The sequence below is a fragment of the Falco peregrinus genome, chromosome 10 (genome assembly GCF_023634155.1).
Source record: "Falco peregrinus isolate bFalPer1 chromosome 10, bFalPer1.pri, whole genome shotgun sequence".
NCBI lineage: Eukaryota > Metazoa > Chordata > Aves > Falconiformes > Falconidae > Falco > Falco peregrinus.
In genome coordinates this window covers 21861487-21888552 of record NC_073730.1, presented here as the reverse complement: position 1 = coordinate 21888552, position 27066 = coordinate 21861487, and the positions used below count along the sequence as shown (strand labels likewise).

At 40.1% G+C, this 27066-nt stretch overlaps 2 protein-coding genes across 16 annotated transcripts in view; one reads left to right on the top strand and one right to left on the bottom strand.

Moving 5' to 3' along the window:
• Positions 1-1449: 1449 nt before the first annotated feature.
• On the top strand, positions 1450-25652 carry NEXN (nexilin F-actin binding protein). 12 transcript variants are annotated; one of them, XM_055815429.1, is made up of 14 exons: positions 1450-1776; positions 8803-8884; positions 9920-10111; positions 10252-10333; positions 10420-10568; positions 11928-11969; positions 13084-13278; positions 13361-13534; positions 15776-15961; positions 20019-20219; positions 21449-21670; positions 22767-22952; positions 23401-23761; positions 23867-25652. In XM_055815429.1, exons 2-14 carry the CDS (start codon positions 8858-8860, stop codon positions 23878-23880), a joined length of 2031 nt encoding a protein of 676 aa, XP_055671404.1. In that variant the 5' UTR covers positions 1450-1776; positions 8803-8857; the 3' UTR covers positions 23881-25652. The 12 variants fall into 12 exon arrangements, with proteins under 12 accessions (XP_055671404.1, XP_055671406.1, XP_055671409.1 ...); XM_027788230.2 differs by lacking the exon at positions 1450-1776 and adding an exon at positions 2306-2451; XM_055815431.1 differs by lacking the exon at positions 11928-11969 and having other exon boundaries at positions 1452-1776.
• The window catches only part of FUBP1 (far upstream element binding protein 1), a 36604-nt gene continuing 23891 nt past the window's right edge, over positions 14354-27066 (bottom strand). For all 4 annotated transcript variants that reach the window (XM_055815442.1, XM_055815444.1, XM_055815439.1 and 1 more), the window contains one exon: positions 14354-15256. In XM_055815442.1, the coding sequence (XP_055671417.1) occupies positions 15239-15256 (18 nt within the window). In that variant the 3' untranslated portion in view covers positions 14354-15238. The remainder of the gene's footprint in view (positions 15257-27066) is intronic.

Sequence of the window (27066 nt, the reverse complement as noted above, 5' to 3'; positions counted from 1 at the left end):
CAACATTAGCATTAGCAATTAATATAGCAATTAATATAGTAGGAGTTTTGATACCAGTTAGTCACCTTGAAATCGGCATTTGCTCCCTGAAATCCAGCGAAAAACAACTCTTACAAAATTTATTATATACATTTAAAAAAAGGCATGGGAACAGCGTTAGAGCTGTCCAATTTAAACAGATTTTGTCAACCTGATTAACTTTGCCTCTGTTGAATGGTTCACAGCATCAATAAATTTTCAACACATAGGCCAGTGATCCACCAAAAAGCCAAATATTGGTGTTTCTAGTCTTGGAAGTCTAAAAGTGATTCAGCCAGACACCTGGATAAATGCAGAACCCCCCAAGCTAAGGGTGGCTGGCGTGGCTTGTGGTCATGATGCGGGCACATGCAAGTGGTATGACACAGGCAGTGCTCGGTGAGCTGGCGAGATCCCCGCCTGTGGCACTAACCAGAGCGATTCCATTGCATTCATCTCTCTATGCCAAGCTGTTGTCTCTTTTCTCGGTTTTAGGAGATGAGTTTTTTCAGGATTATTTCCAAACCAAACTGCTATAGTGAGCTGCAGTCATGGAACGGGACTTTCTTGTGGAGTAATGTAAATAATGAAATGGAGAACATGGCATCTAATCCTCACTGCCGCAGAAGTAAGGATGATGTGCCCGAGTTTGTTTGGTGTGTTCGCCTGTGAAAACTGGTTTCTTACTAAGAGTCGCAAGCCCTACCTTATCTGACATCTCACGCCTTTGCTTCAGAAGTACGAGTGCAGCTATTTTGAGGGTGGCACTGGGGGAAGGTTCCTGCGCTGCTCTTCAAAAGACAGACACGTTTTGTGCTTTAGGTTCCACGGCTGTCGTACAGATTTGCAAAGCCTGAGGTCGGCTGGAAGTTTGGCTCCAGCGTGGCAGGCATGCTACAGGTGAGATGGGCAGAGGCCGGCTGTGTGCCAGAGCCCCTGCAGCGGAAGGTGCGGGAAAGAATCCCGCTTTAGGCAGGAACGGGAATGTGTGCAGGTGTAATAAAAACATGTTTCAGCCCCCGCTTTGCGAGGTTCCCAGGGAAAGGCGCTGCGTGCACCGAGCGCGCCCCGTCCCGCAGGTCTGGCGCTACCCGCATTCCTCCCCGCTCCTCAGCGAGCTGTCACAGCGCTATAATTAGCTGACTGCTCCGCACGTGCCATCGAGCGCCCCGGGACCGGGACGCTGCCGGTATAAAGCTCCCCGCGGCCAGGGCGCACCGGGGGCAGCTCCGACGGGTGAGTACGGGGCCGGTGGGCCTGGGGCCGCGGCCTCACGGCGGGCAGCCCGCAGCGGCGGGGGTGCGGGGCCCCGGCCCGCCGCCCGCACGGCCCCGGCCCGCCGCCCGCCCGCTCCCTGCGGCAGGGCCGGCGCGGCCGGCAGCCCGCTAGCCGGGGGGCGGCCGCCCTTCCCGGGTTATTTATAACTCCGCGGTGCCTCCAGCCCAAAATAAGCCGAGCGGCTGCCCGCGGGGGGGCCGGCGGCGCGGTCGGGCTGCGCCCCCCGCCGCGGCGAGGGGCCGGGCATGGCACGGCTGTGCTGGGCTGTGCCGGGCCGGGCTGTGCCGAGCCGCGGGGCCGGGCCGGGCCGGGCCAGCTGCCGCGGCGCGGGGCTCGCCTGGAATGCGGGCGCCGGCCGCGCGTCGCGACTTTTATGGAAACTTGCAACGCCGGAGCGGCGGCCGCAGCCAAGGGGCGCTCCGCAGCCGCCAGCCCGCCCGGGGACCGCGCCGAGCCGCAGCGGCGGGGCAGCGCTCGCAGGTAAGAGCGGCCGCGCCGGGAGAGGCGCTCGGGCGGGCTCCCCTGCCGCCCACGGCCCGCCCCGGCCGCCCGCTCCCCCGGCCGCCGGCCCGCTGCCCACCCGCTCCTCCCGCCGCGGGGCCGCCCCCTCGCAGCCGCTTCCCCCCGGGGGTGGCCGGGCCGAGCGGCAGCCCGCGGGTCCGTCGGGAGGAGCAGCCCCCGCCGGCGGGGAGGCGGTGGGCGGCCGCCCAGGCTCCCCCTCGGCTGGGGGGCGGCAGCCGGCGGGGCAGCGCCTGGAGGGGCTGCCCGCAGCCCCGCGGAGGGGGCGAGCGAGGCTGGCAGCGGCCGCCGGCCGGGGCTGCCCCGGGGGCGGCGGGGCGGGAGCCTCTCACCGCCCGGGCCGCGGCTGCCGCCCGTGTCAGGGCCCGGTGGGACCCCCGCGGGCAGCGCCGGGGCCGGGGCGCGGCGTGTGCGGGGCCGTGGGGTCGCTGCCCCCGCACCCGCCGTGGTGGGCGGGTGGTGAAAGTTCCTTGCGGATCCCCCCGGCTCGGAACCACCCGCGCCCCGAGCCCGGCGTGTCGGGGCGCGTTACGGCTCCGCTCCGCCCTGCGGGGGCGGCTGTCAGGCGGCGTGGCCGGGGGAGACCCCGGGGCTCCGTGGCGGCTTACGGACCGCGTGTGACCGCGTTTGCTGTAGGTAAATCAGAGCTGCTAACGCACCGAGCGCCTGCGGGAAACGCGGGTTCGGTGGAAGGCATTGCTGTGTCAAAATCCATCGGCAAGTAGCGGCGTGCTGGAAAACACGCTGCTCTTAACCTTAGATCTCAGGTCTTGAGAGATCTCTTGGCCTTCTCAGAAAAATGTCCGATGAAATGAAATTGTGCGATAATGACTAGCCTTACACGAGGGCCGAGTGTGTTAAGGAAGGTACAGAAGTGTGAGAGCATGCCTGGTGCGTGCAGGAGCTCGGTCTGGTGACATGGAAGCGCTGGGCCGGTGGTTTGAGGCATTAAGTGCCTTCTCCCATTGCTTTTGGAATATTTTAAATGAGTGGTTTCCTCAGTGAAAGAGGTCAGGCAACCTGTTGTTTACCGTACTTGGATATTCAGCTTTGAAACTCCTTTAGGAAGGCGCAGCGCCGCGGCGAGCCCTGGGGAAGGCACCTGTGGGCAAAGGCAGGAGAAGGCTCGCCGTGGTGGGTGAGGGCTCGGGAAGCAGCAGGAGTGACCCCTTGCTGGGCGCCGAAGGCTGCCATACCTGCTCGGGTGAAGGTGTCGCATGCGGATCTGGTTTTCATAGGCAGCAGCACTGCCAGCAGAGTAGGGTTGGTCAAGTGGAAGCAGCAGCTTGTCTTGGGGAAGCCGGGACACCGCTCCTCTGTGGCAGAGGCATGGCACGGGCACGGTGACCACCGCTGTGTCCAGCTTGAATTGACCATGAGGATGTCAGAGGAGAGGCAGATAGGCTGTGTCCTGTCATCGGGGAAGGGAAGAAACAAATTGTGGTAGTGCTTCATGTCCAGTAATCCCACTTTTCAGCACCCTGAGCTCTGAATCCTTCTCAGTGAAGGAGCTCAGTGAAGCTGAGCTCAAATCATACCGTTCCTCTTCAGCCGCTGTGACGCAGCGGAGGATGGAGGAACTATGGCATGGAGCAAAATCCACTGGTTTTTCTCTTGGGGACCTCGGTTCACAATTTACTGCCACCCATGATTAGAATCGGCATGTATCTTGGAACATGAAATCATGGGCTAGAAGATCTCAGCGGGGCTTCCCCCATCACTGAGCAGTCTCTCAGCCCCCCCTACGTTTGCTTTGGAGCCCAGGTACCCTATAACTACCTGAAGGGAGGAAGGAATTAACAAACAGACGTTTTCTACAGAGAAAGGTGATTGTATTTTTTTAACACAGCAGCCGGACTGCATGGCACAGTTGTGTTAAGAGTATTCATAGTTATAAAACCAGACATGGACAAAATCCTTTATAATAAGTATGTTTTTATAAATAACATCATATCTGCAAGGACTATCCTGCTGTAATGTGAGACTCAGTAAGTGCTGAAGTGCAGTAAATCAAAGATTGAGGAAAAGATTGTATATGAAATCGAGTTGTCTGGGTCAATTGTCAGTAAGCATTCTAGTCTTTAATTATAAAGACTTAATGAAAGAAATACAAGTGGGTAGAATTAGGGTTTTTATTTTTTATTTTACAAAACGTGAAGTTTAGACAGCTGGTGTTAGCTGTCATAGCTCATTAGCTTCAGTGGAGCTGGTGGTTTATGCCAGTTCAGGATCTCCCCTATGCACGATAATTTTAGTAGCTACTTCAGTATCTGTAATTTAGTACAACAACTGGCAGTGTCATTCCAGACGAGTTACAGTAAAGACATAAATTAAGAACATCGCTCTCTTTCCTCTCCTCTTTCCAGTTCTGTTTAATATTTTGCTAAATACTTCAACGCTGTGGATGGCGTTTTTCGCTCCTAAGTGCTTTGGCTGCGAGTAGTGACTTTCCAGCCCTCTCAATATGGTTTTCTTATATAATGGAGTCTTTCCTGCGAGTACATCACAAAGAGGAGACAGATGGTAAATGTAACTTAGACTGTGCCGTCAAGGGCTTATTTATAACTCACAGTAGCCGCAGGACAGCAGGGGGGCCTCCCAAAAGGAGCAATTGCAGGGGAACTAGGCTCTTGTTTAAAGTCCTGGCTTCGTACTCCTGTTGTAAAGAGTGGGATTCAGTTCAGGAAAATGCTGGTGCTTTTCGGTGTCTGGATGTTAATCACGCCGCTGAAGATCAAAAACTTCTGTGTTTTCTAATGAAGGGGATTTTTATTTATGGGAGGTTGGGTTTTTTGTGTTTTGGTTTTTTTTTTTAAATTTGGTTAAAGCTGTACAACATTTTTTGATCAGTTGAGGACTCTGACCTCCTTTCAGAAATGGAAATTAATTATATTTGAGGGAGTGGATTTGGGGACTTGTGAGCCATCAAACCACCTGTGTCCCCTTGATGGCTTTTTTTGTTCACTTTGATTATTTTGCCTAAAGTAAGGTTTTAGGGAGTCTGCATGAGAAGTTGAAAAAGTGCTGTGATTGTAACAGATCAAGAAATATCAGAGGTGATAGCTTTCCCATTTACAGCGAACAAATAAGAGGCTTGAAAACAGTTGCTTTTTTTTTTTCTTTACAGAGTATTTCTAATCTATTGCCTAGTTGTCTGCGCATTATTGGTTTTGTATTAAAATTTCACTTGAAACTTCTGAGTTTCTGTTTTAGAGCAGGTCAAGTCACACTGCAGTAACAGCATTTTCTCTTCCATTCAATTACAGAGATAGGACAATGATCAAAGGATGGAGGTTAATTTTCTCTACTAGGCAAAATCTCAGTGAAGACCTCCTTTGAAAGGGGAACTGCTGTCTAGTATTGTCAATATAAACATAATAACACCAGACTAACATTTCCTGAGATATTTCATTTAATCATAGGAAAGATAAAATGTGGGGGGGGAAAAAAAAACCAACAAAAACCCCTAGCTTGTGTTGTCAGGTGAATGTTAGAGTGACGAGACTGGGTAGGCAAAGGAAAGCCTAGGGACAAGCTGAACTCCTTTTCTGATCATGGTTATGTTCAAAATATAATCTGTGATTTTTCTGGGTAGGAGGCTTCGATGGGGAGCTCTTACAGCTTTTCCTGAGATATGTTGGTCTCAGGAAATAAAAGATGAGACTGAATCTTACGATTGGACAGCTTCATAATAGGAGGACAAATCTCTTATGAAGTACAAACACAGGTAGACTCCTGTGGCCTCAAAGAATAAGCATTGCTTGTATTAGATACACTCTGTGGGGAAATTCTTACTACAAAGCAAGAAAAAAAATATACACACGCAGAACTTAAAAATACAGCTAGTTCATCTCAAAAGGGAATTAGTAGGTCGAGGTTTCTTGGGTTGATGAATTGATTACCACATACTTTGTGCAAAGCTGTCAGCAGATAATGAAGGCACTGTTCGTCCATGATTTGTAGGTGTCGGGACTTCTTGACTTTGCCACTTTGGTTGTCTCAGCAACAATGCATTAACTGCATGGGTCCTCTCCTAATAATAAGGTAGACAGAAAGGAGCTTCAGTCTGCTTCGCCGTTGCTGAAGCAGTGGTCACTGCCTCACAGAGCCGAGCCAGAACTCAAGGAGTACATCTTTTTTTTTTCTTTTTTTTTTGTCTTAAAGATTCTGGTTGTCTGTATTGGAAATGACTTACCTGCCTTAGGGAGTGCCTGAGGCAGAGTCCTGCTGCTGTTCCTGCTCAAGGTTTAAGAGAGGGAAGAAGGTGCAAACATGGGTGGTATCGTGTTTAGTAATGCCCTACCACTTTATAGCCATATCTCTTAGCATCAAAGGTGGAGGTAGGATGACTTGCAGATGCAAAATGTCTTACAGCCAGCTGGCTAACCTTCAAGCATACTAAGAGCTGGTGATGCCAAGTAACTGGAAAGTAGCCTACACCTAATAGCACATCTGGCAGTATTCCAAATGGCGGAAATATATCTGCCATCTTGAAGGCCCACAGCCTGATGGACTGGCACATTTTTGGAAGTTCAGACAGGAGGAATTTGCAAAGAAAATTTCTTCCAACATTTCTACTTTTGAAGAAAATTTCAGGTTTGGTACGTGAGGGTAGGTCTCGCTGCTGTCAGCAATCTTAGTGACACTGTCAAGGGGCTCAGGTAGTTGGAGCGATTAGAAAGGTTCAAGATGAAGTTGACCCAAGAGCTCGAAAGCTACATTGTGTTTCTCAGACTTGTGAACATAATCTTCTTCAATTAATTGTGCATAATAAGCAATTCAGACTTTGGAATACTCTGTTTTCAAGTGACGTTTAGATGAAGCTGTATCAATAGGGTATGTTGCTGTAGTGAAGCTTTGCAGTAACCTTCACTTGAGGTGTTCAGGTGAAGTGGAATTCCTTGTGAAAGATTATCTTTGGGACTTACTTTTCTGCTCCAGCCCTGTATAAAGGCTAGAAGGTCTGTGTGTCCCAGGCTGCTTCACTGCATGGATCGTACCAATGCACGAACGTTCCTTTGTTTTCTGATGGGTTCATGCAGTAAACCTTTTATTTAGCTTCCGTATTTTAAGCACAAGGCTAAAGGCTATCAGCCACAAGTAGGGAAGAAGTAATTGAAAAAGCAGAGTATGCTTCATCATCAGATGCCAGAGAAGAACTTCTCTAAGGCCCCACTTAGAAAAATGAGGAAGTCAAAAGATTTTGACTAGTTTAAAGGTTATACCAACCGCAGCAGGGATTTTACTTACATGTGTGACATCAGCTAAAGCTTACAAAGACGTGCAAACCCGACTACACAACACACAGGTGCGTATTAAAGTGTATAAGGACCGTGAGACCACAAGAATGCTCGTGGAGTTATCTGCCTTTCTAGACACAACAGAATTTTAACGTGCTAATCTGGAACAGTCTAAATAGGAACCAACACTTGGTAATTTTATGTTCGTGTATTCACAAGTGAGAAACTGCAGTGCCTTGGATTCCCGTCAGTCTACAAATGAGGTATTTGTGAACTCTGACTGGAGGGGTGGGATGGCTTTCCATACTCATTTGTTGAAAAGGAACACCCAAGTGTTCCTCAGAACATCTCTGTTGAAATCTGAATTTGAAGAGTTTGGGTTTTGTAAATCGGGACAGGGATCGGTAGCTAAATGCTGTTTTTGTGTGTTGTGGCTGTTTTCATTCAGAAGAACATCCCAAGATACCTCAGAACCTCATTCAATCTGTGTAGCTATGGCAGCACCAGTGAGCGCTGATGACATTGGTGTGTTTTTGAAGGGCTTATATGAAAACAACTCATAATGTTCATTATTTTTAATGCCACACAAAAATTCCTGTGTAATCTGTTTGCAATTAAGAATTGGAGAACTTAACTTCCCATGTCAGGAAATGCTCTGGCTTCAGTTCCTTTAAACCGGGAGTGAGAAGTCCCCCCCAGCAGTACGCTGCCTTCCCAGCCGTTTTGCTTTGAGCCTGCGAGTCCATGTGTTCGCACCGCGTTTGGCACACTGATGTCTTAGGCTTGCCTGGGGCTCGGCACTGGTACGGTCCCCGCAGCCGTGGCGCTGGAGCTGTGTCATGGTTTCCTTCCTCCCACAAGCTCGGACAGACCTGATGATTTAAAAAAAATAGGTGGGGTGGGGGGAGGAAAAGGCTTGCCCTGAACTTGAAGCGCTTTTTCCATTAGGTTCCTAATAAGGACAGTGTAATATAAAATCTGTAACATTTTTCCCTGGAAAAATGCGGTGCAATTTCCAGCACAAAATTAAATGATATAAATACTTTCTGCAAGGTGTATGTGGCTTACCTGACTCATTTCATAGGTTTTAGCACTAGTTTTTCCTAGAATAGCCCATGGAGAAAGGAAGGCGTTATTTTTTATTCCTGTCTTGGCTGAGGAGCTGAGGGAGCTGCCGGCCCGGCTGAGGCTGGGGGGGACATTCGCCCAGGGAGGGGGTCTGGGGACAGGCAGGTGGGTCCCCCCGCCATGGGGCTGCTCCCCTGCCAGCCGCACGAAGGCGAAGCGGTGTCTGTGGGGGGCTGGGCAAACTTCATGGAACCTGAGCTGATGGCTCCCACCTGGGGCTGGGGCGGCAGAGGGCACTTGGCCTTCTGCTGTCCTGAGCGTGGAGGAGAGCAGCTTCACAACGCACCCGCCAGGGCAGCCCGAGCTTGGCTCCAAGGGTGGGTGTTGGTTTGTTGTTTTTTGTTTTTTGGTTGGTTTTTTTTTTTTTTTTTCAAATGGAAATTAAAACCCAATATCTCGGACTATATAGAGAAGTTATGAGCATGAATAGTGAATCATAAGCTTGTTCTTTTAATTACTGTTGCATACTTAGAACCTATTCATGTCTTCAAAAGCCTCAAAGGACCAAATGAAAATGTGATATATCAATTTCAGCTGTTGCAAACTTATTTGCGGGACGATGGTTAAAGCATCATTTAAAAGGAAAAGAAAGGAATATAACTACAACTGTTTCTTTCAGGTAGAAACTGAAAGCAATCTTAACATACCAGGTGCAGAGCACAATACAGTAAGCCATGAATGACATTGCACAGAAAACTGAGGTATGTACCGATTTTAAAGTAATTAATGTAATTTACAACTGATGCTTGCAAAAAGTAATTACAAACAATTGCAAGAGACAAAAAATTATATCGGAAGTCTGCTGGTATTGCTGTTGTTTTAAGGCAATGAAAGTGTGTGTGTGGGGAAACTCAGGGCAACATTCACTTCTAATTCTCAAATGTAAACACTGGGCTACTTCAAATATTTCTTCTACATAGATTCACTTGGCACAAGAACAAAAGCAGGAACAAACCCTATTGGTTTAGGTGGGAAATGTGAAACATGCGATGTTTTCAGCCAGTTTTTAGCATTACTGTACTGGGAGCATTCCTCTAGTCATTACAGTAAAAAGAGAGAGAACTTCACAGTAGTTCTGAAAAGTGGGAACTTTTATTAGTTCAGACCCACGCAGGGTCAGGCATCGGCAAAGTGTCTGTGATCTTCACGTTTTACAACATAAAATCACTGGACTTCTGAGTTTCTCTAAACACTAAAGTAGTATACAGTGCATTGGAAGTTTTAAATGAACAAATAATACTATTTTTTATTTAAAAAAACATACATGGCTGTAGAAGGTTGCAGAGGAAAGCATACCTATTGTGTTATAGGTCTATGTCTTTATATCTATTTTAAATGTTAGGGGCTATGTTAGAGAGGCTCTTTGGTGACTGCTTATGATTGAAAGCAACGATATAAATCTGTGCCTAATTTTTAAAGCCCTAATAATTGAAAATGTATATTCACATAGTTCATATACTTAGTTATGTAGCTATTCATTACAATGGCTTATAGCCTATGTTTAATACAATGCTAAATGTTGTTAGATATATTATTTATTATTAGTTGATTATTTGTTATTAGCTGTTAACAAATACAATGACGCTTAATTGATGATGGTTAGTGACACAAAGTTCATAATCTTAAATGCATTTCTCTTTTATGTTCTTGCATTCTTTCTAATCCATCAGAATGTTTCTGTCCACCTGTTTCAACTTTCTTTTTCTTATCTTCATTTCTTCTATATCTTCACCAAGATTCTGCTTTCTTCATCTAAACCCGTCCAAAAATCCTATGTGCCCAAGCTTCACAAGGGCGATGTAAAGGATAAATTTGAAGCTATGCAGAAAGCAAGGGAAGAAAGAAATCAAAGGAGATCTAGAGATGAAAAGCAAAGAAGAAAAGAACAATATGTTAGAGAGAGAGAATGGAACAGGAGAAAGCAGGAGGTTATTTTCTTTGCAAATATTTTGTGTTATTTAATATTCAATATTGTATGTGAAAACCTTTTCACATTATTTTAAGACAGTAATATTGCAATTTTATTTAAGTTATAAAGACTGTTTACTTTCTGTGTTTCCTCAACTAGATGAAAGAACTCCTTGGATCTGATGAAGATGATGATGCAAAATTATCTAAAATAGAAAAAGGTTATGTTCCAAAGCTAATAGGTAAGAGGGCCCTGATTTTAAAGTCCACATAATTCACTAGGTAAGTATTAGATGTACCTACTGAACCATGTGTTTCATCTCCACAGGAACCGTTAAAGGCAAGTTTGCAGAAATGGAGAAGCAAAGGCAAGAAGAAGAAAGAAAAAGAATGGAAGAAGAAAGAAAGCGCAGAATTGAACAAGATATGATTGAGAAAAGAAAAATTCAAAGGGAATTAGCAAAAAAAGCACAGGAGGTATGTTCACAACAATCAGGATACAGTTATAAACAACACAAGAAAAAAAGTTTTGCATTGATCAGAAAAGATTCAATCTTAAGATTTCTGATGGTAGTGATTTACATGAGATGTGCAATCGGTGGAAGTGGGGAATAATATTCAGAGAATGTTTGTCTTCAGTTCTTTTCAGTAACAATTTTTTTCAAGCACTAAACTTGAGTTACAGATGAAACCAGGCAGGCATAAAGCTGGTAGGAATATGAATCTGGCACAAACTGTGGTGTCATATGCATGCAAGAGTTCACAGAATTTACTAAAATAATTTGAAAATGTTTGTTATATTTTACCAACCTTTATTTTAGACAATTTTTGCCTATACGTTAGTAAATACAGTTCAGTGATACATGAACTAAGTCAAGCAAAAGCAATTAAGAAAATGCCATTGGCAGGCAAAATTAACTAGATACTAATGCAGTAAAAATCATAAATCATGAAGCTACAGATCACGTTTTATTCCTTTGCCACTTTGTGACTCTTATTACATATATATATATATATAAACAAACAGACTCCAACTTTTGTTGATGGCAGTAAAGCAAATTCTGTCTTTCATAGAATTTTACATTGAGGTATCACATTTAATTCCCTTTCTGAGTTTTCATCAGTGCTGCAAATACTGCAGTGAGAGTGAACATCTAAATGATAGACAGAACAACATGCAAAATTTTATTTAACCAAAAGATAGTAGTAATTACTTTAGGTTTGTTTTTGTTATAAGAAAAAAACACCCGGTGCAATAGGAGTCAGTTTTCAACAATGACTAGGATACTATTTTCTACTAAGACTCTTAAGATTGTTAAAACTGTGCTTTTAACTGGGAATGTATCTAGTAATATTTAATGTACTCTGAAAGGCAGAAGTACGTATGATGTAGAATTTTTGAAAGTATGTTTGTTTTAGACAGTAACATATAAAGACACCATATGAAGCAAATACAGTAATGGGCTTTTTGCAGTAGTTGCGGGGAAGACTATGTCGCTTGAATCAGAAATAACCGATGAGCTTGCTTTAGCTTTTTCCTTTTTACACAGTTCTGGAATACTTAAATGAAGAATGGACATCTTAAGTACTCAGTTCATCACTGAAATGTTAAGAATGCTTTAGCATACTTTTTGTATGATGTTTTATGTTACATTCCCTCTTCCTCAACAAGGTAACCTATCTGAAGTATTACAACAAAGGCTCAATCATTATCATCTCCATGAATTTAAGTGCTACGTACATATCACCGATACAAAAAGAATTTCCAGTTCTATGTTTGCAAATCTAAGGCAAAGAGCTAAAGTAATGTAATCATATGAAATTCTCATTTAATAGATTGATGACTTTAACAATACGGGAACTGAATCAGCAGCTGAGGTAATCAGATTTTTTTAAAGAAATGTTCACCTACACTTTTATTCACTTTGTTTTATGGTTGTAATTTGGGCTGGGAAAATGGCACACAAATGCACAATTAAAATTCAACCAAGGAGCTAACGCATTTTTAAGGTATACAGAACTGTATGTCTGTACTTGAAGTCAATTTATGTAAGTTTGAAATAGTCTGCACTGTGAATACTTTGTGGTTAGTTAAAAACACCTAAAATATAAATATCGAAAGCCACCAGAATGATTTGAGGTATACTGGCAATGATACTCTTAAGTCTTCTGGCTTTGGAAAGCATCATCTTAAAAGCTCTTTGCCTTAAAGTTGAAATTAAAAGGCGATTCTATGAATATACAGATGTTTGAACTCCTTACTCAGTTAAATTTTTTTTGACTAATTTACCATACGGGTTTGGATTTTAAGTCTTGCAAATAAATGTTTAATTTCAAAAAGCTAGACCCAAAGGTCCTATTGTCTTTCACTAACACAAGAAAATCACATTCTTAGTACTGTTTTGGAAAGGAAAAAAAACCCTACCCACCCCAAAACCCATTAGTTTTAAGTTCTTTGAAAGTATCCCTGATAATCATGGTATGTTGTGAAGAAACTCAGGTAGAAGATATTTTGGCAAGCAAAGTGTGCTTTGAAGCAGCAACATCCTTCAAAAAAATTACTCTGCCTGACAAATTACATATTGCTGTCTAGAACTACTAGCTTACTCCAGCAACAGTATATCCTTTACGTAATAAATATAAGACTGGAAGTAGAGTGTGGCTACAATTGCTATGTGTTGAAAATTTCACCTGCTCTTCTCCAAACCATGAATATTTACTATTAACAGTTAATGAAAATATGTAAAGGAATTAAGGAGTTTGCCAGTAGTTATGTTTAAAATATCATTCAGTCTTGATGCTCTTCAGATACTAGAAGAAAACTTTTGACTGCCACAGGTTTATTCTTGTGGTTAATACTCAATACAAGTAATTTTTTTGGAAGCTTTGGTGCACACAGGTAAAACAAAAATTTCATTAAGAAATTAGTTTAATGTAGAACTCTGTATTTTCAATTTGTATTATGAAAATATAATAAATTATTTTTGGACAGGAAGGGGATGATTCTCTGCTAGTTACAGTAGTGCCTGTAAAACCCACCAAAACACCTGGGAAGATGAAAATAAACTTTGAGAACACAGGAAAGGAGAGAGCTGAACAAAGACAGAGACAGGATGAAGAAATGAAGCTAAAATATGAGGAACAAAACCAATTCCTTAAGGAAACCAAGGGCCTTTCATTTGTCAAGGTAAACCAAGGTAAATCTATAAAATACCTAAGAAATAAGTACCTATTATTTAAGATGTAAGTATTTCACTTCTCTTACACAGGGTGAAAATGAAGACAAGGAAACCCAAGAGCCTCTGTCTCCTGGTAAGCTGAAAGTTACATTTGAAGAACTTGAAAGACAAAGACAGGAAAATCAAAGGCGGCAAGCAGAGGAAGAAGCAAGGCAGCGTTTAGAAGAGGAAAAGCGTGCCTTCGAAGAAGCTAGACAGCAAATGGTAAATACATGTTCTGTTCATATTTTAACATAGGATATACTTTTCTAGTCTTCCCTGTATCTGATTCTTCTCTTAATCCATAAGTATATTTTCAAGCTGTTAAAAGTCTGAAAATTACTTTTGAAATATTTATTTTTGATCTTACCTCAAACTTAGTAACCACACTGGCATAATGCTTTAGACATTCTTTCGGTAAAACCAGGAAATGTATGTTTTTAAAATTTGCCAGCAATCTTAGCAGATTTTATATCTACACTTTGTAGTAACTTAAGCTCTACGTTGTCAAGAAGATAATTAGTTGTCTTGTTTTGTTCTTAAGTAGTGCTTCAGATGTTTCAGTAACCAGTTTTTGATGAAAACATTCTGTAGTATTAGAATGCTATTTCTTATTCCTGTATTTACTTATAAATATGATAGATAAATACATCAATTAGAACTTTCCTCTTAAGAAGAAAGGGAAAAAAAGACGGGTCAGCTCTCTTGTATGTACTGGCATAAGACAACAATACACTAGAAATTATTAGATTAAGCACCAAATTGTGAGTAATATAGCTCACAATTCCTGCTTTATATTACTTGCAGAACTGCCTCCATATGTGTTCTTTATCATAAACCAGACAGATTAACCATAAACAGACCTCACTATAGTTTGTTCTTTGGTCATAATAAAGGAATTATATGCTTCGTATTCACATAGTTCTACATTTCCTTACTTTACCATACTCCGTTTGCAAAAGCATTTTTTAAGTTCTGCATTTAAATATCTTTTCCCTGTACAATCATGATCATTACGACTTGCTAATTCACATACAAAGATGATTAACGAGAAATGAGGTTTTAATCTTTCATGAAATATCTTAAAACATTATTTCTAGGAATTTGCTAACTTAAGAGTATAATTACGAATGAACATTCTTGGATAAACAGCTCAAGATGACTATATTTCAAAACCATTCAAGAAACTTACATTCTCCAGGAAAAAAACCCATAGAATCTCCAGAAAACTGAAACACTGAAATTACCAACTGATCCAGATTGTGAGGGTTCTAGGTTTAGGCAGTTACCCAAACCGTAGTTTACTCCTCCACCTGCACCTCCAATAAACCACTTAACCTTTCCACACAGTAACATTTGGTATTTATTTGGGCAGGGGCTACTAGTGAAGGAGAAGAGGGAAGAAAATGGAGAGAGGACTTCACAAAGTCATTAGCCGTTCTAACTGAAGTTTTGTTAACATTTCCCACCCTTACATATATGCATTTATTAACCCAGTAATATACAGTAATTTACAAATTCTCTACTTCAAAAGACGCTTTCTAACATGCACTTTCATCTGGTATCAGTGATTGTTGAAATCTGACGTCCAAAGTTTTCTTAAAAGAGTTCAGCAGTTAATTTCCTTCAATTCTTTCTTTCTTCCCTTATGAATTTCAAGTAAAAGATTTCTGTAATTCCCTTAACTGGCTACCCTGCGTAACAGTCCCAGGGCTGCCTGCAGTATACAGAAACCTGGATTATCAGTACTCTGAGAGTTACCAGTCCATTTCCTCCATTAACAAATAAAGTACTCAGAGGTGCCTTCTGAAGATGGCTCATTCTTTTGTTCTTGATTGCAGTTTGCAAACCACAGGCTTCTCTTAGCAGGTAAGTGTTCACTGGAGACAAGCAATAGTGAAGAGATCAGAGTATCTCAATTCCCTTTCTTCAGTGATGATTAAATGTCTAAAAAGAAAAGAAAAACAAAAATCTCAGTCTGGAGTAGTAACAAAATGTTAATTGATTTAGTTTTGTAATAAAACTCTACAGCATTTTTTTAACTAGTCAGTGTATCGTTAAAAACAATTTATATGCAAACAAAAAGACTTGATGGTATAAAGGTCTATGAAAATGACGTAAAGAAGGTGAATAGGGAGTGGTTTACAGTAAATGATCCAACCCTGAGACCATAAAATATGTACTTAATTGTTCAGCCTTTTCCTGGTAACACGTTGTTCTTTGAATTACACACTGAGATTTATAGAAATTATACAACCTACATATTCGATAGTGCAATATGTTTCTTTTCTCTCCCTCCCTGGCTAAAACCAAGCCTAGAACATTTCTTACATAAACCCAACTCCTGATGTATTTTTTCCCCCAAGGAGAAAAAAACCCCAACACATTTATAAAAGATCAGAAAGGAATAAGTGGAGTATGTTTGGATAACTCTTTTCTATTTTTTCCTCTCCCTCTTCTCTGAAGATAAATGAAGGTGGCGATGAAGAATCTGAAAGTTCCGTTAAAGAATTCCGTCCTGGTAAACTGAGACTCAGTTTTGAGGAGATAGAGAGACAGAGGAGAGAAGAGGAAAAGAGGAAAGCTGAAGAGGATGCAAGACGACGCATAGAAGAAGAGAAAAGAGCATTTGCTGAAGCAAGGAAGAACATGGTATGGCATTTTTGTTTAGTATATAGTTTAATTTTTACTTAAGTCTCAAATGAACTGGAAAGGAGCTCTGGGGAAAAAAAAAGCTTTAAATACAGTCAAGGAATGCATACTTCAACTACATCATTAATTAGTTCACCTCGCTACTTACAGAAGGTAGTGGGATAAACTAATCAAGTTCAATACCAAAAATCACCACGGAACAAGCCCTCATCACAGCAAGCCTAGAAAGGGTTTCCAGTAATTTAGTCCAAACGAGATGTTGTGTCCAACGGACATTATTATGCGAGACACAACAGACTTGGAAAGCAAAATCTTTTCACAAAGAGGGTTTGATAGTCTCTTGCGGGAGGAAAAGCAGTTCCTTTTACTTCTCCAGGTTTATCTCTGCCCTTACAGGCTGTCCACCATCAGTTCTTACTAGCCAAACCGCAACTAAGAGCACACTAGAGAAATGCTCACTGTAAGTACAAGTCATCTGTGGCTGTTCAGCAAGGAAAAATTAAGAAGGCTGAACTCAGCTAACTGGTATTTTTATTGTATTTAATTGCTTGTTCAGAGAAACAGAAAAAGTAACTTGTGACATTTACCATTAGAACAACTTCTATTTGTCTAAGCAAGTTTCATATTACAATTAATCTGATATGCCATGACTTCTGAAATTTGAATTAAGGCTATATTGAAGACAAGCTTTCAGAGACCTAGGATTGACATACTGACACTACCTGAAAGCAGAGAAAGACACCCAATTCCAGAGGGTGGCAACAACATTTTTTATAAAAAATAACTAGCATAGTGCTTTTCACTGTATTCTTAACACTTACTCCAACAACTTCACATTTCAGCAGGCTGTTGAGTATAAGCCAGTTACTTATTGGTGGATGTTAGCAAATAAAGTATTAAATAACACAAATACCAACTAAAACCAAGCATTGTTTGTTTCAAAAGGAAGGACAAGACTTGCCATATAGAACTGTGGAACAACCCACTTACCTACATTCCCTTCTGTGGTTTTATTGGGAAAGACCAACTGCATGCCTAATTAAATGTTCCTCATCATTCAAAGCAATGCTTGTGAGGCAACGCTTTGTATGACTACTAATACTGCAAGCAGTGCTCCCTCTGCCTGGAAATTGGGCCAAAGACAAGACCTATATGCCGAAAGACTACCTAGAGAAACTACAACGTAAATTTATATTTGATGTTGTATTGGTAAGCAATTACGGAAAACAGTGTCGGTCCATACCTCCAAAGAGAGCAAACAAACTAAGGCCACTAGAAAAGAAATAAATGAGTGGTATTGGACTTCTGTCATTCCAATTTTTATGAAAAGCAAGCAGACAACAAAAGGAAGGCAAAGAAATTATGTACTGTCTTCTGTTTTTTCCTGCTTTCTTGAGAATCTTTTTTCTGCCTCAGTGTAGTAAGAACCTAAGATATGTGTCCAGGCAAGAAAAATCTCGTTGATCAAACAGAGTTTAATCCATTAAATAGCACAGAGTCTGACTGCGCTGTAACTGCAGACAGTGAAGACATTCAGTATTTTAAAAAAAAATAATAATAAAAAATTACTGGAAGTGTATTTTCAGCCTACACATATTTGCAAGTTTTCTGTTAATTAGCATCCAGAATATGAACACCACATTTCCTGTTACTTAGAAGATACATGCCCATGCTTTCCCTGTCTTCCACAGCTACACACTGTAGCAGCAACGCAGGCATGCTTTTAAACATTTTAAGAACCTATTGGTCATCTCTTTCCCAAGTAGTAAAACTTCACATTCGATTTTTATTTAAGCATTTAAATTAAGTAGTTATTTTAGAACCTCTTTCATATTTATTCATGTTCACTTTGTTTTGAAAGTATACACACAGAGTAGTAGTAATATTGTTGCTGGAAAACACAAACGCCACCTCCTTTTGGAAGGTTCTCCCTATTTCACATTTACTTGTGCTACATTTATACTTCCGTGTTTCCCACCATCAGCACGCTCATGTTCAGACTGAAGCATTCATCTTTCACCCCTATCCCACTCTTTTTATTAGAGACCGCATAAAGAACCTGTCTTAACATGAACGAAAAAAAAGTTCCATCAGTCACTGTTTGCCCATTGAAAATAGGTTGACTGTGCTGCAAATTATGGTTCTTACAGGACTGTTTCTGTTTCTTACGACCATCCGTTCCCACTCTGCAGGAAAAAAAAAGTATGGTCTCACATTACAAAATATGGCTAAGATATTTACTGAACTAACCACAAGTTTTGTACATCACACAATTCAGCTGATTTTTTTTCCTGTGTTTTTTTAACCAGGATTGCCAGCTTACTGTCTTTTCATAAATTAGGACTTGCAAACACAGAGCAGACAGCTGCTAGTGTTTGCTCACATGCACAGCTTTCAAAAGTTTATACGTACATGTGTTGGTAAATTTTGAATTAATGCTTCTATTCACTTAGGTTCTGTATTTTCTGAAGTGATGAGCATATGAACTAATGCATCACAAGCAAGAGACTCATTTCTTTGCTAATTTAGCTGTGGTTAGCCTCTGAAAACGATGTGGCTATGCATTGTTTTCATTAAAGGAAATAGTTTACAGCTTTGTTTTTTGACTCCGCTTCTCTGTAACAAAATTTCCACAAATATGCTCGTATTATGCAAAACAAATCAAGAATGGAAGGAATGGTGGGGCTGAAGTCCAACCGCAAGCTTGCTCAGATGGAAAATCTAAAGGACATCTATAGCAAAGAGCAGTATTTGAGTGGGTTTAGGCTAAAAAACTACTGAGCAAGCTGTGAAAAATAAAAAGGATAGGGGCAGAGCAGGTCAAGGCAGTGGTACAAACTAAGAGGCACAAACAGCAGTGAAAGGTCTAAGTTTCAATGGCAGTAAATATCAATAAAAAAGATTGTTTGGCACTCCCTTTTGAAAAATGGTTATTTTCTGTTTCTTTACAAAACTAGTCAAAACACTTTCTGAAATGGAAATTTTGCTCCTTTAGTTCTTTCTAGCATTTGCCTGATTACTACTGTTGGGACTGTCTACAGTTTGGGCACGTTGGGCTCTTCCACGTTTGCCACAAGGCTTTTCAAATCGTGCCAATTAATTAGTGCCAAAAGCCACATCGCCACACAGTTCTGGATCAGTACTTGACCTCATCTCACATTTATCCACAGAACATTCATGTCGAGACAATCTCTGTTAATAAGTTTACATAGTTAAATGCACAAATATACATTTATATAGGTTTTATCGATAAGTTATTTAAAAAATCTTCCTGCATAAGTCACTGGCCATTTTTGTAGTATACAGCTTCACATTTTAGCAATGCTTTGCTTCAAGAAATTCAGTCTGATAACAAATACTTGTTTTTACACTTCCCAATTCCGGCAGTAATGAAAATCACCTTTCCTAGGCCCTGTCATCTTCTTATTAATTAAGTCTACAAAATCAGCAACCTGCTCGTGAATGACCACTGAAGCCTAACCCTACTCTCAAGTCTCAGAAAAGGACAAGGGGAGGAGGAAACCCTTGCTGTTGGGTTGTACAAACCAGTGAACTGGCAAAGTAACTTAGTATAACCAATTCCTGCACAAGAAGAATTTCTTGTAGAAAATTCTGTTCAGTTTTCCTTACTGGAAATACTAATATTGCTTAAGAACAGGAATATAATTCAGTTTGCTTAGAAAAAGATTACAGGTAAACGTACTTCAGCATTAAGAGCAATGACATTTACACACAAGCACTCTGCCTAATTATAGTCTATGAAATAAATAGGAATTAATTGTTTCAGGTCCCAAAGCTGCACTCCGCCATCTCCATCATCTTGCAAAAAAGACTACATTTTAATAAGCACCTTCATCATAAAAGTTTAGCGTTGCAATAATAAAGAGCTAAAGGCAAACACGCCCCCCCATCCCAAAACATCAGAGGAACGTTGTCATATTGCATCTTACTGTACTGTGGCAGATACTGCAAAGTACTTTGTTATCTTCATGTACTAGAAGTGTCTGAGCAACGGTGTCATTTCATCACAGATATCATTAATGCTCTGAATTTTCAGCAGGTGCTGGATGACGACTCACCAGAAATGTTTAAAACAGTTTCTCAAGAATCTCTCATACCTGGTAAACTGGAAATTAATTTTGAGGAGTTGCTGAGGCAAAAGATGGAAGAAGAAAAGAGGCGCACAGAAGAAGAGCGTAGGCAAAAGTTGGAAATGGAAAAGCAAGAATTTCAACAGTTAAGACAAGAAATGGGAGAGGTTTGTATATCCAAAGATATATTAAGCATGCTCTGAATAAAAATAAGATGGATCATTTAAGTTAATTACTAAAATCTCAAACTTTGAAACTAACTGAAAATTCCTTTAAAAGGAATTGTATATAGAGTATTCTGTGAAAAGAATGAAAAATAGATAAAAGTATTTTTAAAACATTGTACAACACAATTTTTTATCACCAATCACAGGAAAATGCTTTTATCCCTTGCCACCCTTAAACTAAAAACCTATTTTCAAGTTTGTTAATTATATTTTACACTCACTTCTGAAAAATCTACAGTATTGCTAAAATGATTATGTAGTATTTACAATGTTGGGAGAACAGAAACACCTAGTTCCCAAATGAAAATACAAAAATTAAAGTAGGTAAGAGCAAAGTTCTTGCTTTTCCTCAAGGGAATGCCGTGATAACTAATTAGGAAAGAATTAGTGGCCTGAACTTCAGCATATCAATGCTTTGAAGACAGTCACAGCTGATTTTAAAAATCACACACAAAATTCGCTTTGCATACCAAATGTATAAAACATTGTTCATGAACTTTACACTTCAGTTTGATTTCGTTGTGGGTGCCAGTTCTTTACTATTCCTTTTTGAATGTCAAATGGACTACATTTAGTTATTTATTTTTGTTAAGCAAAGCTAGAGCGAGTAATAAAGGCTCTAGCTTGCGAAACTTTCAAGTAAATTTTGTATTACATCCTGGGAAAGAAGAGACAGGGACATCCAACTAAAATGCATATACATCTTTACTGTCAGTCAGGGGTCATAAAAGGAAGGAGTAAAATAACAACAATTGCAGCTTCAGACAAGTTTTGATTACAGGATCTAGAAATGCTATTTCTTTTCCAGTCATGACATTCTGAAATCTCATTTGCTGAATTAAAAGCAAAAGTAATCTTAACAAATTAGCTGTATTTCAGGAAATTATTTCTTACCATATTACAATTAAGTCAGATAGGTAAATTAAGGATCCAGTATCATTTTTTTGTATTGCTAGGTGTCTGGTTCTCCGAGTCTGTGAAGGGTGGTTTATTGACAGCAATAACAAAGGGTATATTCAAGCAAAGTATTTTTAAAATCTGTATCTAGTTTAGACATGATACAAATGCAGTAATTAGGTGTAGTAAGTTACACCTATCTGTGGGGAAAACAGGTAGTAAAAATAACTAAGGCATTTTCCATCTTTACACATTCTGTGATTTCTGAACAGCTGGAAGAAGAGTCGGAAACTTTTGAGCTAAGCAAAGAATATGAAGAATTAATAAAGCTAAAAAGAAGTGGCTCTATTCAGGCAAAGAGCTTAAAAAGCAAGTTTGAAAAAATAGGACAATTGTCTCAAGAAGAAATACAGAAGAAGATTGAAGAAGAGCGAGCAAAGAGAAGAGCAATGGATGAAGAAATAAGAGAAAGGGAAGCTGAAAAATTTCAAGAGGTAAGTTACGTTCTGTATGTTAATGCTATACTTGACTAGCACACTAATGATCCAGGAGCGGACAGTGCTGCTGCATTCAAAGCTTGCTGTATTTCCAAAAATATTTTCTCCCTTCTTTCCTGTTCCCTTCTTTGGATGCACGAGGAAGTCTTGCCTCAGCATCCCCGTTTTCTTAAACAGCACCAGTTTATTAATGAGTTATCTGGCCAAGCAGAGATCTTTTTTTCTGCTCAAGGTCCTCAATTCAGCATTTTAATGTGAAACCTGCCAGCCTGAAGGTCTGAAACATTCATATTTGAGAATTTATTAGATCACCACATGAATTGCTTTTAATTGGTATTAAAAAAACCACACCACAACAAACCAACACAAAACCAAACAATACCATTTTAAGACCAAGTCTTTTTATCATCTTTACTCATTTCTCAGGGTAGAGCAGAAAAAGATACCTAATTAACTATGCTTCAGGCTGGAAACTATCGCATTTTTTCAGGGGGCAGAAATAAGAAGTGAAGCTATCAGTCTAACCAATAAATCAACACTGTGCTCTGTCATCCAAAACACAGATGTGAGCTTCCATGACATAAACACGTGGCAATGCATGAAACCTTTTTTAACAGTGGTCAGCCTCATCTGAGCCTTGTTGAGGTTCCTATCCACAGTAGTTAGTCACTTCAGTATCAGCTCAAAAGCCTTATTTTTGAGCTTTTAACTTAGTAACTGTCACTCTAGTTGTTTCTGTAAGGTCAACCTGTGGTAGGTGCTGCAGCTACCCTAACATGGCATAGAAGTCAAGTCACTAAGGATTTACTATTGCCACAAGACAGTGTTCTACTTCCATATGAAAATAAATCTTGAGGAGTTATTTTATATTTAACATTTTTGAAATGACTTTTGCAAGTATTTCACCCTATCCCTGGGATAAACTATTACAAGACAATCTTAAACCCAGCGTTAAACCAACCTCTAAGAAAAACAGGACTTGTGGCTTTGCTCAATTAAAAACTACAGTTCTACAAAACTGCTTTTATCATCATACACATTTAAAAGGTAATAAATGCATTAAGTCCTATTTTTTAATTTCCCCCCCCCCGAGGACGATGAGGTAGATGTGAGACCAGCCAAGAAATCTGAGGCTCCATTTACTCATAAAGTAAACATGAAGGCTCGTTTTGAACAAATGGCAAGAGCCAGGGAAGAAGAGGAGCAGAGGAGAATTGAAGAACAAAAATTACTACGCATGCAGTTTGAACAAAAAGAAATTGATGCGGCATTACAGAAGGTATAAATTACAAAGTACCTTTTCCTGAGTCCTAAGTGTCATTTAACCTAGCTTCTGATTACCACTGATGGCGACACCGCCAGAGGTATAAAAGGAACATTATACTTGTTTTAACAGCTGCTGTGAATTGCTGCAGGAATGTAAAACTGCCTTTGGGGTTCTCACATATTCTTGAAGAGTATGAAAGTTCATCAAATCCTTTGATTAGTCTGGCAATGGAATCTATGTTCATAACTATGTTCTACCCCAAGATTTCAGCCTCATTAAAGTCCATTTTACTGCCTGTTCCATATCCAGATTCAGTGCGTTATGTTAATCTAGTGAGGGCAGGCGTTATTACGTTCCCCCTTCTCAGGAATGCGGCAGTTCTTCTGTGATCAAATACGTATCCTTAGCAGTCACACTGCTAATGGCTTTTCAAGTGCTCTAAATGGACTTATTTTAACAGAAAAGGGAAGATGAAGAAGAAGAGGAGGGAAGTATTATCAACGGTTCTACTTGCGAAGATGAGGAGGATCAGGCTCGATCTGGAGCTCCCTGGTTCAAGAAATCACTGAAAAACACATCAGTTGTTGATGGCGAGCCAGTGAGATTTACAGTTAAAATTACTGGAGAACCAAAACCTGAAGTTACATGGTGGTTTGAGGGGGAAATGTTGCAGGACTCTGAGGACTATCAATACATTGAAAGAGGAGAAACCTACTGCCTTTACTTGCCAGAAACCTTCCCAGAAGATGAAGGGGAATATATGTGTAAAGCAGTCAACAACAGAGGCACGTCTGCTAGCACCTGTATTCTCACCATTGAAAGTAAGAGTTAGCATTTTAATTCGCTTGATTCTCAAATACTCTTCTTGCATCTTTCCTATTATGAAAATCTAATTATCTGTTTCTCTTAACCCTTTTATTTTCTAGCTGATGACTACTAATGCTCTACTTTAGCTGGAATCTTTCTTCCCCTCCAAACTTTCTTATTACATCATCTCTTTCTCTGATGGGGCCAACTAAAGAAAGCAAGGATATGCATTGATTTGTCATTCCTGCATCAGATAAGAGTAACCTTCAAATTGTGAGTGTCCCGAGTTCCTTGATCAAATAAAAAATTAGTGTTAAAAGGCTAAAAAAAGGAATCAATGTATGAAAGATCAGCTCAAAGAAAACACTGAATTATAATTACTGGCTCCCACATTTGAAGACCAACTGTTGTGTAATAGTATAAAGCTAAATACACAATCTGGAAACCTGTGTAGTAGTGTAAATCTATCAGTATATTTTGCATGAACACTGAATATTTAAGCTGTTTTACTTTATCCCAGAGGCACTAAACTGGCAAAAGGTAATACTTACTGATGACTTTCAAAACCCCCAGTGTACTATTTTTAAAGAATAAAAGATGACATAACTGCTCACTTCTGTTGTTTTGTTTCAAAGAGCATTAGTTCTTTTGTTTTAAATGGGCTTGCATTTAAACTGTTATGCTCTTACCAACCTATGCAGTTGATAACCCAAAAGTAGAACAACCTCATTAAGGCTTGTAGTAGCCTTTATAGTACCAACATTTGCTTGTAAAACTTCCTGTATCGCTTAAGCAATGAAAAAATCAGAACAGTTGGTGACAGCTACAATAGGCTCTTATTTTGAGTTGACAGGAAGCAAGCTTTAAGAAAAGTATTTTCAGGAAGTGCCTAACTTCTCAACCTTTGTTCTCTCAATGCAATAAATTTATTACTGCACCTCTAAACATCTGTCTTCTTAATGCTACTGTACTATTTTTCTCTAAGACCTCTTGACATCAACACCAATGTCATTGTGCTAACACCATCTGAACTGTTTAGCTTCAGCAGGAGTAATTTTACAAGAGTCACATTTTATAGAACACTTAATCTTAAGTCTTAATATAAAGATAAGGTAAGCTGCAGCAAATGAACTGATGCACTTAAAAAAATTTCCTGTGGTTTAATCTTCTGACTGCTCCTTGTACAGTTATCTATTGAAAGTCACTTTTGCCTCAATAAAAGTTAGAAATTCAGAAACCTCTTGAAAAGAATGGTAATAGGCTGCCTGATGTTTTGAATTATTATCTATCCTAATAACGATATATTCTGCTTCATTTCATGTGGGTGATGTTCATTCACAGAAGTACTAGTTGCTGCAGTATCTTTCCTCTGAAGCTGTTATTTCAAACTAACGAAGGCAGGGATAGAAGCATAAAAAAAGACAAAAACATTGCTATTATTATCCATCAGTTTACATTTATTGAGAAAAACCATACAAAAAACATTATACAGTTAACGTGTACCCATATTACATACAATGTCAATGCAAGCTCAAAACCACATTTTTGTAAAGCATTCAATTTACCTCAAGTCCAAGCTGCATCTCCCTAAGACACTGTTCCCATCACAGTTGCCTTTTAAAGCCAATCTTCTTTTTACACACGGGTAGTTTCTGCAGAGAACACTTTTCTCAGGACGAAAAGGCATTTCACATGCACGTAAGAGAAATATTTGTGCATACATAGGAGTTTTATAAGCTATTACTAGGGAAGAGGGAATCCTGTCAACTGTATGCTTGCTGAAAAAGCCCAGTCCTCCCTTCCTCCCCCCACTTCCAGAAAAAAAAGCAAAATAAGAAGTTTTTAGCATGCAATGGAAAACTTAAACATTACTTTGGAAGAGAACAGGGAAGAAACAGTTTCCATCATCCAATAAAATACTACTAGTAAAAAGATTAAATACTTCAAGACAGGCTGTGCAAGTGAATAATGATCCTGTCTGCCCAGACAACTTAAATAGATGACTTTTGATCAAGGTAGACTGAAGATTATCCACCTGACATTTTATTTTGTGTCCTATTAAAGAATAGGCTGCAGAGAGAGATATGAAAATGCTTTTCCTACTTTGAACATTATGCTTCCTTTTTACACTTCTCATACTCTTCACATTCTGCTTAATTTGAATGGACTCTAAGGGGAGGGGAAAAGAAAAAGCAGGAAACAGGAAGACACCTTTTGGACAAGTGCATTACATTTCTAAGGCAGTCCAGTTATCATTTTGCATCAGGGTAACTCCAATAGTCTATTTTCTCTTCTCCCAAGAACTATGACTTTGGAGACAGGGTTGACAAATAAACACTATGCTTAGCACAAAACAGCATGCCTGTAAACCCAGCAGTGAGAAAGCTGGAAGTCAATACACCTCAAATGCTACACACAAGAACATCTCATCGTCCACACTCTAGCAACATTCCAATAAACTGGCTTCTATCTCCTCCCACTGGCTAAATTTACTGAAAGACTACTCAAGACATTTTAGGAACAACAGTTGAAGAAGAAGAGTCAGGTAAAAGGAATTGAACAAATGACTTGCCCAACACTAAATTCACAGTATCAAAATCCAAATGGTACACACCTAACCTTTTCTCACATCAAAAATGAAGTTACATAATACACTACAGATGAAATATTAAGCGCCTTGAGAAACTGAAGCACAACTGCTAATTTAGTTCAAAAATTCAATATATCTAAGCTTGACTGTTTAGAATATAACTTAGATGGTTTATATTATTAAATCACAGTTTAAAAAACTTAACAGATTATGGAACATTTATGGTCAAACAAATTATACTTTAAAGAATGAAAAGTGATCAAAACAAAAATCATACCCTACACCATCATGTATGGGATACATTTCAAATCTGTTATGTTTTTGCCAATTTTACCTTCTACATGGAGCCCTTCTATGGTCCATGCTCATCGGCTCACCAATGGCATACACTCAAAGGATTCCTCTTTACTGGTAGTAACTATCTCAGGACCTGATTCTATGAGCTATGATTTGGTGCTTGCAGCATCTTCAGCACTGTGTGTGAAAATGAAGGCAGTATTTTTGAATATTTTTCTTTGATGTACAGATAAGCAGGACTTTTGAAAGAGGAGCAGCACATTTTAGAAACAGAATAATCAACAAAAATCAAATAGATGCTGCTTTATGTTAAGCAAAAAAACCCCAACAAAAACCTGAAACAAAAACCTGTACCAGACCATCTATAAGACATACAAACATTTTAAACTATCAAAATATACAGCAATTCAGTTAAAGTATCAAGAAAACAGG

Bases quoted from the DNA above. Each gene is read 5' to 3' on its own strand.
- NEXN (XM_027788224.2), top strand. From the start codon at position 9,776: ATGATGGTTAGTGACACAAAGTTCATAATCTTAAATGCATTTCTCTTT. The intron at 10,569-11,927 runs GTATGTTCACAA...CTCATTTAATAG, and splicing joins TAGCAAAAAAAGCACAGGAG to ATTGATGACTTTAACAATAC. The intron at 11,970-13,083 runs GTAATCAGATTT...ATTTTTGGACAG, and splicing joins GAACTGAATCAGCAGCTGAG to GAAGGGGATGATTCTCTGCT.